The following is a 12,220-nucleotide window of genomic DNA, read 5'->3' on the forward strand; positions in this document are numbered from 1 at the left end:
TGGACTTCCTGATGGCGACAGAAACTTCCTGCATGCTCCTAATGTGTCAGCATGGACGTGCTCCCAGTAACCCCCCGGTAACCCCCCAGTAACCCCCCCGTAACTCCCCCAGTAACCCCCCCGTAACCCCCCGGTAACCCCCCGGTAACCCCCCAGTAACCCACCTAGTAACCCCCCCGTAACCCCCCGGCAACCCCCCCGGTAACCCCCCAGTAACCCACCTAGTAACCCCCCCGTAACCCCCCGGCAACCCCCCCGGTAACCCCCCCGTAACCCCCCACAGTTCAATAAAGACTTTGATGGTTTTCTACCTCTCCTCATTTCCTTGTGGTGAGCCAGGACATGACCTATGACCTATGACCCCTCACCTGTGGGCCGACTCAGGCCACCATGACTCCATTAGAAAGAACATGACGTCTGAGGTTGCCATAGCAACATTTATTTCTAACATGTTTCTCTCAATAAATTACAAAAAAGGTCCAGATAATTGGAATCAATGCTGGATGAGTCCGACCGAGCCGAGCTTGGGGGCTCCTCCTGAACCTGAGCACCTGTCCAGGTGAGCCGAGGTCATCGGGGGGCGGCGCTGCTCAGAGGACGGACGCCGCGGCCTTGGTGTCCGCTGACCTTTGACACGGAGAGGACGGAGACTTGACCTTGGCGCTGCGCTGCTGCTTCCGCCGAGCTCTGCGGTTCTTGAACCAGACCTGAGACAGGTGAGAGTCACGTGACCAACATTAGCAGGAGCTTCACAACACGTGACCTAACGGCTGAGTGGCGTCACCAGTGACGTAAGCTCGCCCCACCCTCACGGTCTCCTCGCTCAGCCCGCTGCCCGTCGCCACCTGCGCGCGCGCCTCCGCCGGCGGGTAGTCGGTGAGATCAAAGAGCGCCTCGAGCTGCCGCAGCTGCGCGTCCGTGAACACCGTCCTCACGCGCGCCCTCTGGCGCAGCTGCGCCTGCGCGGGCACGCCGGCCGGACAGTAACCATGGTGATCTGCCAGCGGAGCTTCTGGGGAGGAAACGGAGCTTTTAGTTTAACATTTCATCTGGGTTTTGGTTCCACGTGACCGTCAACTTTAGCATAGCTGCGCTAGCTTAAAGATCAATGGAGCCGCCGCCACAAACGAGCCCGAACAGCAAAGTTTGTTCCAGGTTAAATGGACGACCCACGGAGCCGGACTCGGTTCCCCAGAGTTGGGCCCGGTGGGGAGCAGCTTGGGTACCTGGAGCCTCGCGCAGGTGCAGATGAACTCCGGAGGCGGAACACGCGCAGCTGAAGTCCGGACGACGGAAGTACTGGAAACCCGGTTCTGTGAAGCTGAGCCCGAACTGGAGCAGGAGCGGCGGGGGCCCGCGGAAGGCCCCGGGGTCCGCGGCGAGGCTGCGGTGCTGCTGCGGTTCGGTCCGGCCCAGCCCGAGCTGCGGGGACAGGATGCGCTCAATGCTGAAGTCCGACGGTCCGCTTCCGTCCATGGGTCCAGTTTGTGACCCGGGATGGAACCGGTCCCATTTAAACAGGAACAGGAGGGTCACACTCGCAGGTGTGAACGAGCGCGTGTTCGCTGGACCCACTTCAGAGGGCGCAGAACCATCGGCTGGTTGTTTGGACTTTTCTCTTCTTCTGACACATCGAACAAGTTCAAACCCAGAACTTTGATGGCACCAATTAAACTTTGGTGTTAAAAATAAGAAAACAGTCGAGCAAATAGAACAAAATAAAAATCCGATGGTCAAAACCGCGCTAAATATAAAGTGATGATCAGACACGATGGGTAGAATCACGATTAATAAGATTAAATTAATTAATTCATGGAGCGGCGCGGCTGCAGTACTCGCTGCTGTCCGGCAGAGGTCGCCTGTTCAAAGAGCTAAAATGGTTTTGACGAAACTGAACTTCAATCAATAAGAATCAAAATCCTGGAATCGAATTAACTTTGTCACCGATACTAAAATGTATTGATAAAGTCTTATCATCACCATCATCATGTGCTGTTAGATCTACAGATTTAATGTGTCACCAGAAATATTTACAGATTAAATTAAAGCATTTAAAGAAGTGAAACATGAAAAGATTTGTTCTTTCTGTTCGTCAAACGTTGTGATCAGTCCTGGTAACTATTTAAAACTCTTGTGAACACTGTGATAAATATGAAATGTTTGACACTTCAAAAGGTTCAAAGTCCGTCATTTAAATATGAAGCAGCGGGATTAAAGAAGATAAAGGATCCTAAATGTGTTAAAACAGACATGTGATGTTCGTTCACTGAGGCAAGATCAATCAGTGATCAGTAACAGATCGTTCTGTTTGAACCCAGCCTGGGCTGATCGATCACCAGATTAACGGGAAGAATCAAAGAAATCGTAGATGAAAGAAGTAGAAGTAGTTTAAATATCAATCAGCTGATCTTCTAAGACAGAAACTGATCATTATCTGGATCACAGCAGCAGGTCAACATGATTTAACCAGATTTTACTGTGAAAACCTCCCAAACCTCCCGCAGAACCGATGCAGCGGCGGCGGCGTCCAGCAGGGGGCGCCACCGCGCAGGATTCTGCAACATTGAAACAGGCCTCATTTCTTCTGTTGTCATAAACTACAGTTTCTGAACCCAGCAAAGTAGTTGGGCCAGTCCTGGTCCAGCTCCCTGGACCCACCGGTGACCTCACTGGACCCACTGGTGACCCTCACTGGTGACCTCACTGGACCCACTGGTGACCTCACTGGTGACCTCACTGGTGACCTCACTGGTGACCTCACTGGACCCACCGGTGACCTCACTGGTGACCTCACTGGACCCACTGGTGACCCTCACTGGACCCACTGGTGACCTCACTGGTGACCCCCACTGGACCCACCGGTGACCCCCACTGGTGACCTCACTGGTGACCCCCACCGGTGACCTCACTGGTGACCCTCACTGGTGACCCCCACTGGACCCACCGGTGACCTCACTGGTGACCTCACTGGACCCACTGGTGACCCTCACTGGACCCACCGGTGACCTCACTGGTGACCCTCACTGGACCCACTGGTGACCTCACTGGTGACCCCCACTGGACCCACCGGTGACCCCCACTGGTGACCTCACTGGTGACCCCCACCGGTGACCTCACTGGTGACCCTCACTGGACCCCTGGTGACCCTCACTGGTGACCCCCACTGGACCCACCGTGACCTCACTGGACCCACTGGTGACCCCCACTGGACCCACCTTCATGGTAACTGGTCAAACTTTAATGAGGCAAAACAACCTTCCGCCTGAAGATCTTGTGTGCGTGTGTGGTGTGTGTTTGTGCGTGTGTGCGTGCGTGTCACCCTCGTTGCTGTGACGGAACGTGCGCGAGGGTTCGCACACGGGCACGAGACTGCCCTGGGAAACAGGAAGAAATAAATACATTTAATAAAAAAGACGAGATAAAGATTAATTTAGGGTTTCGCCTGTGGAGCTGCAGAACTCAGGTGAACGAGAGGCTGTGGCGCGCGCGCGTGCAGTGGGGGCGTGAACGAGGACGCACCAGAGGAGCTGTTTTTCGGAATGGGACGCAGCGGGAGCGCGCTCCGCAGCTGCAGGTGTGCGCCCAGATCCGCACAGGGCGGGGCTTATGATTACCTGCAGCCGGTAGGGTCGCGTGACGCGCTGCTGCTCAGGTGCTTTTCCTCTGAAGACGGAAGAAAACTCACCTGCGTCGCTTAAATAGACCCCCCCCCGCCGTCAATAGCCGCTCCACGGCGGGAGCGACCAACCGGAAGTGGCACCGAAGGTTCTTCTGGGGCAGCGAGGCACGTTCACGGTTTCCTGAGAGGAGCTCGCGCTTCAGGTGAGTCACACAAACACCTGCGGGAAACAACAAAAACCGGTTTCTGACCTGATTACTCACAGTCCGATTTCACACTTCCTGTAAAGTAACGCCAACAGGTCACGCGACAAAACCAACAAACAAACGCGCGCGCACAAACACCCCCGCCCCCGCAGGTGGGAAAACCTGATGAGATGAGCGTGCACGCGCTCAGGACAGGAGTCGTGGTTTCAATTTCTATGGCGACGCCTTCAGATGTACAGTCTCCGATTGGGCTGACCGCTAGTTACCTGCCGGTTACCCACTGGTGACCCGCTGGTCACTCGCTGGTCACTCGCCGGTGACCCGCCGGTGACCCGCCGGTTACCCGGTGGCTACCTGCTTGTTACCCGGTGGCTACCTGCTGGTCACCCGCTGGTTACCCGCTGGTTACCCGGTGGCTACCTGCTTGTTACCCGCTGGTTACCGGTGGCTACCTGCTTGTTACCCGCTGGTCACCCGCTGGTCACCCGCTGGTGACCCTTAATGTCTCCTGTGTGCTGGTCCGTTGCTCCTCATCCTCGGGTCTCTGATTCTCTATATTAGCCATCAGAAGTCGAGGGTCTGGACCGGTTCTGGTTGGGCTCAACATGACCGGCCCTCGTCTGGCTGTGGGTGCAGCATCACAGCTGTAAAGCAACCAGTTTGGTTTCTACTAAACTGATCGTTAACCAAGATCAGACGCAGGTGTGTGTGTGTGTGGCAGCGAGGCGCAGGTGTGTGTGTGTGGCAGCGAGGCGCAGGTGTGTGTGTGGCAGCGGGGCGCAGGTGTGTGTGTGGCAGCAGGTGTGTGTGTGGCAGCAGGTGTGTGTGTGGCAGCAGGTGTGTGTGTGTAGCAGCGAGGCGCAAGTGTGTGTGTGGCAGCAGGTGTGTGTGTCAGCAAGGCGCGTGTGTGTGTGTGTGTGTGTCAGCAAGGCGCAGGTGTGTGGTGTGTGTGTGTGTGTCAGCAAGGCGCAGGTGTGTGTGTCAGCGGGGCGCAGGTGTGTGTGTGTGTGTGTGGCAGCAGGTGTGTGTGTGTGTGTGTGTGTGTGTGGTGTGTGTGTGTGTGTGTGTGTGGCAGCAGCTGGTTTAAACGGTTTATGTCACCAAGAGAAAAGGTTTTTGCCGAATTCTCCCCCCAGTAGAATTAGAGTAGATCAGGTTACCAGAACAAGGGGGGGGGGGCTCCAGCGCTGGTTTTGGACTCTTCTGGAGTTCTGCTCATTTGGACTCGACACATTTTTCACATCAGGAAGACGGGAGAAATTCCACGTCAATCCCTAATTCAGGTTATTCTCCAGCCCCTCCCTGGGGGGTCTCCTGACCCAGGTTGTTCAGCCTCGGAGGCCCCGCCCCCTCCCTGGGGAGTCTCCTGACCCAGGTTGTTCAGCCTCTGAGGCCCTGCCCCCTCCCTGGGGGGTCTCCTGACCCAGGTTGTTCAGCCTCGGAGGCCCCGCCCCCTCCCTGGGGGGTCTCCTGACCCTTTCTCTGCTGCAGCCAGGTTCTGGTCTCTTTTACTCGTTGCTCTTTAACTTGGGTCTGAGAACAGTTTGATTGATGTATGTGGGATTAGTGAGGCCCCGCCCCCTCCGCAGTCATTAAATCATCACACCTTTAAACCTTTGATCTCTGCTCACCTGCGGAACATCAGCATTCCTGGTGTGAGTGAAGAGCTTCAAAGCTGATGTCACATTTCAGGCTCAAACATCTGTTAACGAGGCTGAAGGTAACGATGGACGAGCTGAGGGTTAATCACCTGAAGGAACATCTGAGACTTGACCCTTTTGATGTTGTAACTTCTCCACAGGTGGCGCTCATGATGCCCGTGTGGCCTGTAGTCCCGCCCCCTTCAGATCACCATGGTGACACGGAGGACACGGCGCCGCTTCAGGATCCGCCCATAAAGGAGGAGCAAGGGGGCGGAGGATGGAGCGACGAGGAAGACCTGGAGGAGTTCGGAGGGTCAGCATGGGCGCCGCCCCCCCCCCACAGGTGTTCCGTGGTCGTTGCCGCCACAAAGTTTGACCCGTTTCTGGTTCCAGGTTGGACAGGAAGTGGCTCCTGTGGCACGACTTTATGAAAGAACACGCTCACCTGGAAACATGGCTGCATTCAACCGAGCAGGCCATCGCCTGCGCTAGCCCCGCCCACATCACCTACGTCGGCGCCAAAGAGAAGCTGAGGCGACTCGAGGTGAGCTGGAAGACTTTGGTTCCGCCCACAGAACCCTGAGGAACGCCGCCGTGTGTTTCAGAGGCTGCGGTGCGAAGCGTGGATTCGCCTGGTCCAGTCCGACAGTCTGACCCAGCGGAGTCGAACCCTCACCCGGCTGTTCGGGGGCGCCATGAGGACCCGGCTGCTGGCGCTGGCGAGGTCGTGCGGACAGAGATGCGAGGACGTGCTGGTGGAGCTGGAGGCCGCCGGCGCCCGGCTGAAGGTCCCGAAGTTTGACAAGAGAATTCACATGAGTCGGATCTGAACCTCCTGAAACGTCTGAATCTGCTCTCAGCACCTGGTGAGGGAGTGGGAGGGCTTTGAGGAAGAGAGGGCGGAGCTTGGCCTCTGGTTGGCTGAGCTGGACGCCCGTCTGACCGACACCGATCACCTGACAGGAAGCACCTGCCAGAAGCTGCAGCGGCTCCAGGTGAGCGGAGCCAGACTCTGATTTCCTGCTGCCCACGGTACAATCGTGTGTGTGTGTGTGTGTGTGTGTGTGTGTAGCTGTTCCAACAGCGTGTGTGTGTGAACGCGGCCCGTCTCAACGACTTCCTGCGGCGCGGCGAGCTGCTGATGCGGCGCTGCGAGGCCGGCGACGCCCGGGTGGTGGAGCGGGAGCTGCTGGAGCTGCTGCGCTGCCGAGGCCGCGTTCTTCACGACATCAGCCGGACGCACACACGACTGCTGAGCATGAGGCTGGTACGTGCACGCGCCTGCTGAGCGACGTCAACGAACAGGAAGTGACATCAGTGGGCAAGTGAGCGCACCTGGTTCTTTGCAGGTCTTTGAGGACGACCACGTCCTGTCCCAGGCTTCAGACTCTGGTTGTCCCTCGGAGAGTCTGCTGGAGGAGGACGAGGCCCTGGACCCGGCGTCCTCGCCCCCCCACCCCCCCCTGACCCCTGATGACCCGGTGCTGGAGTGGGACCCGTCTGTGGACATCGGCCACTCTGTCTGCCAGGACGCCGCCGCCGCCTCGTGTTTCACCTCCAGCACAGGTGAGAGGTTTGACCCAGGCTGAGCTGAGACACTTGACTAAACTCTGACTGGGCGTGTAGGAGTGAAGAGGCGGAGCTACCTGGGCACGCAGGACCAGGAAGCAGAATTGGTGAGTGGCCTCCTGCGTACTTCCTGTTGCAGCTCGCCGTCTGAACGTGTCCAACGCCACCAAGCGAGAGTCACCTGTTGTATCTTCCTGCAGAGGTTGAAAGGTTGGCTTGGCCACGCCCACACCAGTGTGGAGGCCCGGTGGGCGACCTCGACCCCAGCCAGAAGAGAGGCGGAGCCTAACGTTGACCGTGAGCTTATCGGGGCGTGGCTGGGAGTCGAGAGCCCCGCCCCTTCCTGTTCCAGAATGGTGCAGACAGAGGTGAGCCACATCCCCGAAGTAGCAGCAGAACCTGCGGAGATGAACGCCAGCGTCTGTTTCAGGTTCTCCCCCCTGAGGAAGACTCCTGCTGTGAGGAAGAGCAGAGGATTCGCTCCGAACTCGGGTCAGAACCTGAAATCAGGACTCTGCTAACTTTGCTAACCGCTATCAGCAGCTAACTCTTGTGTGTGGACAGGGTGACCTCCAGTGGCGTGCCCTTCACCTCCCCGGCCCTCCTCCTCCTCCTCCTCCTCCTGGCGGCGCTCCTGCTAGCATGTCTGTGCTGGAAGAGCGTAGCCTGCCGCCACAGAGCCGCGGTGCCTTTTAGCCCCCACCTGATGCTGACGTACGTGAACGGACCTCCGCCCACGTGAGGCGCCTGCAGGCAGGAAGACGGGGAAGTTTTAAACGTGTTTCTGCTAATAAAACATTTGGGGATCAATTGTGAAAATCGGATCATTTTGTTTAATCCTTGATCCGACTCAAAGATCCTGAATAAAGTTTCATAATTAAGGTTTTATATGTTTCTAATATCAGAAAAATGTTGCTGAGTCAGCGCCCGACTCCGTTCACACACCAGAACCCCCCCCCCATGTCAACAGGTGAATTTAGAAACTTCCTTGTCTACCACCTGCCAGGCCACGCCCCCAGGGCATGTGATGGCCACGCCCACCCAGCATATTTACGATTATGGCTGTAATAACACACGTATGCCTTAAGTTTATAGTTTCATATATAATATATGTTATGAATAAGCTGCTAACGAGTTTCATGCTATCAAACAATTTTACATACAAAAATGGGAAATGTTGATATATTCTTTTTAATACTTTTTTTAAAAAATTTGTTTCTAGAAAAAAAACAGTTTAAGTTTTGAAACATTTACATGTTGTAACATTTTTATTCTGGTAAATCTATGAGGCGAATTTGACATTTTAGCTCGATTGCAGAAGAACTCGTCTGAGTTTATTTGTGCTTTCGCTAAAGTTTCACGTTACCGATCACGTTAGACAATAATACGTATCTTTAACGACCTTCCAGGTCAACAGGTGAATAAATTTTAACCTGTTAGAAGAGAATTTTTTTAATCAACTAATTTAAGCTAACCAGGATGCTAATAAAAGCTGTTTTACATAAAGTGTGACACGTGTCTCCGATGTTTTTAGGTTTGAATGTTGCAAACTCTTATTTGTTCCATAAATTAGATGGAAGTTTTGAACTTTTCATTTGTCTTAGTTTTAATGTTGTTTCCATTTGAAGATAAAATGAAAGCAACCATTTTATTTTTAATCAATGGAAACACAAAATATAATTAACATGACAATGAGAGTTAAATTAGAGATTTTCATCTTGTTCATTGTTCAAATATGTTTAATGTTTTTAGTCGTGTTTGGACTTTAGGGGGAAATAAAGTTAATAAAGACAAAAAAAGCTTCTCAAATCTGGAATTAAATTTCTTTTTTGATGGGAGAAAATGATTGAAACTGAATTAAACCCAAACTTTAAGAGTTCACCTGAAACTTTGCACGTGGGATCCACGAGAGGGCGCCACAAACTGCGAGTCAGCCAATCACGTCAACACGCTCGGGTCACGTGACGACTCCCCCTCCTGGTCCTAATCCCTGAGAATAATCTGATTTTTCAGCAGTTTTAAATGTGATTCAGGTTTTCTAACGTGAGTTTAGTTTAAATCTCGTGCGTGTCGGGGTGCATACGTGTCTGCGTACATGTGCGTGCGCGTGCGTCAGCAGATTTGAGCGCTCGGTCTCGTGTGGCGTTCACGTGTCGTCCGAGCAGCTAATACATTAAGCGCAGATTAACGGTGTAAACATGTTTGAGGAGTGATGACATTTACACAATCAGCGTCACACAAAACACTCCGAACGCCGACATCCCAAAATAATCCCTCCCCCTCCCCCCAACCACATTCTCTCTTTAGTTTAACACATTTGTCCCTACAAATTAATTAATGTGTTTTTATCGGTGTGTAAAAGGAACAAGAACAGACAATCAAACTGTTTTAGGCAACATTTACAAGCTAACTGTTGTTAGCAGGAGCTAGCTTGTGTCCGTTACCAGAAGGCGTTAGCAGCGTTAGCAGCGTTAGCATGCTAATGTCCAGCTCTCAACCACCCGGATGTGATTGACAGGAAAAGAAGAAAACGAGCCAATAATTTTACAATTTAGATGGAACAAAAATCAGAATTCTGAGAATTTGAATAATCGAAATTTGAGAACTGAGAAAAGATCTGAGATTAAAGAAAGAGTTGCATCAGAAACTTGATGAGCTAATCTGAGTGTGTGTGTGTGTGAGAGAGTGTGTGTGTGAGTATATGTGTGTGTGTGTGAGAGAGAGTGTGTGTGAGTATATGTGTGAGTGTGTGTGCGAGTGTGAGTGTGTGTGTGTGAGAGAGTGTGAGTGAGTGTGAGTGTGTGTGTGAGAGTGTGTGAGTGAGTGTGAGTGTGTGTGTGTGAGAGAGTGTGTAAGTGAGTGTGTGTGTGAGTATATGTGTGTGTGTGAGTGTGTGTGAGTATATGTGTGTGTGCGTGAGTGAGTGTGTGTGTGTGAGTGTGTGTGTGCGTGAGTGAGTGTGTGTGAGTGTGTGTGTGTGTGTGTGAGTGAGTGTGTGTGTGTGTGTGGTGTGTGTGTCTGTGTGTGTGTGTGGTGTGTGTGTGTGTGAGAGTGTGTGTGAGTGTGTGTGTGTGTGTGTGAGTGTGTGTGTGGTAGAGGGAGGTGAGGGACCATCAGGAACACTTCACCATGTTTTCACCTGACTTTCAGCCTCTGTTGGAACTTCCTGTGGATGACAGGAAGTGACCTAAACCCTGAAACTGAAACACGCAGCATCATTTAGCACTCAGGTTAGCATTTTTTGCTACTTATTCCAGGTGATCCTGGTTGGTGGTTTAGACAACTAGAGGAGACTAGTTAAGCTAAAACTGTCCTGAATTAACGAGATGCAGGTGATCATCTCTGATGACATGAGGTCACCAGAGGTCAGCAGATCCTTCCTCGGAGTTAAACTACAACTATGTAATTATTATTATTATAATTGGTGACAGGCTGACACACACTGCCCCCTAGTGTTGAGGAGGAGGACACGTCCTGTTCTGGTGTCCTCTCAGGTGTCTCGTGGTTCTTTTCAGCTCAGGTAATCACACCTGTTGACTGGATGGACGTGGATAAACCTGGTCTGTGTCCTGGAGACGCCTCTGTCTCCTGGAGACGCGTCTGTCTCCTGGAGACGCGTCTGTCTCCTGGAGACGTGTCTGTCTGTGTCCTGGAGACGCCTCTGTCTCCTGGAGACGCCTCTGTCTCCTGGAGACGTGTCTGTCTCCTGGAGACGTGTCTGTCTCCTGGAGACGCGTCTGTCTCCTGGAGACGCGTCTGTCTCCTGGAGACGCCTCTGTCTCCTGGAGACGCGTCTGTCTCCTGGGACGCGTCTGTCTCCTGGAGACGCGTCTGTCTCCTGGGACGTGTCTGTCTCCTGGAGACGCCTCTGTCTCCTGGAGACGCGTCTGTCTCCTGGGACGTGTCTGTCTCCTGGAGACGCCTCTGTCTCCTGGAGACCGCGTCTGTCTCCTGGGACGCGTCTGTCTCCTGGGACGCGTCTGTCTCCTGGGACGTGTCTGTCTCTGGAGACGTGTCTGTCTCCTGGGACGTGTCTGTCTCCTGGAGACGCCTCTGTCTCCTGGAGACGCGTCTGTCTCCTGGGACGTGTCTGTCTCCTGGAGACGCCTCTGTCTCCTGGAGACGCGTCTGTCTCCTGGACGCGTCTGTCTCCTGGAGACGCGTCTGTCTCCTGGACGTGTCTGTCTCCTGGAGACGCCTCTGTCTCCTGGAGACGCCTCTGTCTCCTGGGACGTGTCGTCTCCTGGAGACGCGTCTGTCTCCTGGAGACGCGTCTGTCTCCTGGACGTGTCTGTCTCCTGGAGACGTGTCTGTCTGTGTCCTGGAGACGCCTCTGTCTCCTGGAGACGCGTCTGTCTCCTGGAGACGTGTCTGTCTCCTGGAGACGCCTCTGTCTCCTGCAGACGTGTCTGTCTGTGTCCTGGAGACGCCTCTGTCCTCCTGGAGACGCGTCTGTCTCCTGGACGCCTCTGTCTCCTGGAGACGTGTCTGTCTGTCTCCTGGGTGAGGAGGTGAGACAGGACAGGAGGGTGAGACTGTCCAACCGAAAACTTGACTGGGACGCGGGGACATCTGATCCTCGGGTTGGCTAGCTCCACCAAACTTGCTGTTAGCATTAGCCTTTGGTTACATCTGAAGAAGGACCAGCAGAAGGTGCATTACATCACTGGCAAATCCCACCCTTTCATCTGTGTGGTGGGCGGAGCCTCCTAACGAGATCAATGCTCGCTAATCAGCAGGGAGGTTTCCCAGTGGCTGAGCGCCCCAGGACGCGGCCTGTGGTGGCAGGCTGTCATGGCAACTACGCAGATTGACAGTGACAGCTTGTTGTTACACATAATGGGATTATGGGATGGGGGGGTGAGGGGGGGGGGGCGGTTTGGAGCCTTGTTCAGAGCAGAGAGGAGAGAATGACGCCGCCTCCAGGACTCCTGGGCTGGTCAGCACCTAACGACCCCGGATGCTCAAGCTAACGACCCCCCGGATGCTCCAGCTAACGACCCCCCGGATGCTCAAGCTAACGAACCCCCGATGCTCCAGCTAACGACCCCCCGGATGCTCCAGCTAACGACCCCCCGATGCTCAAGCTAACGACCCCCCGGATGCTCCAGCTAACGACCCCCCGGATGCTCCAGCTAACGAACCCCCGGATGCTCCAGCTAACGACCCCCCGGATCAGCTAA

The 12,220-nt window shown here is 54.1% G+C and overlaps 2 protein-coding genes across 2 annotated transcripts; one reads left to right on the top strand and one right to left on the bottom strand.

Moving 5' to 3' along the window:
* Positions 1-423: 423 nt before the first annotated feature.
* Positions 424-2,717, bottom strand: dharma. The gene is made up of 3 exons (XM_057049487.1): positions 1,227-2,717; positions 807-1,012; positions 424-707 (listed from the first exon to the last, which is right to left on the bottom strand). The coding sequence occupies exons 1-3, from the start codon at positions 1,474-1,476 to the stop codon at positions 591-593; spliced, it is 573 nt and encodes a 190-aa protein (XP_056905467.1). The 5' UTR covers positions 1,477-2,717; the 3' UTR covers positions 424-590.
* A 1,791-nt stretch (positions 2,718-4,508) lies between these two features.
* On the top strand, positions 4,509-7,856 carry si:ch211-137a8.2 (uncharacterized protein LOC777613 homolog). The gene is made up of 11 exons (XM_057049484.1): positions 4,509-4,527; positions 5,627-5,781; positions 5,862-6,012; positions 6,074-6,256; positions 6,329-6,463; positions 6,541-6,735; positions 6,818-7,034; positions 7,095-7,144; positions 7,238-7,405; positions 7,468-7,529; positions 7,602-7,856. The coding sequence occupies exons 2-11, from the start codon at positions 5,636-5,638 to the stop codon at positions 7,777-7,779; spliced, it is 1,485 nt and encodes a 494-aa protein (XP_056905464.1). The 5' UTR covers positions 4,509-4,527; positions 5,627-5,635; the 3' UTR covers positions 7,780-7,856.
* Positions 7,857-12,220: the final 4,364 nt, after the last annotated feature.

This window comes from Takifugu flavidus, chromosome 12 (assembly GCF_003711565.1).
Source record: "Takifugu flavidus isolate HTHZ2018 chromosome 12, ASM371156v2, whole genome shotgun sequence".
NCBI classification, from domain to species: domain Eukaryota; kingdom Metazoa; phylum Chordata; class Actinopteri; order Tetraodontiformes; family Tetraodontidae; genus Takifugu; species Takifugu flavidus.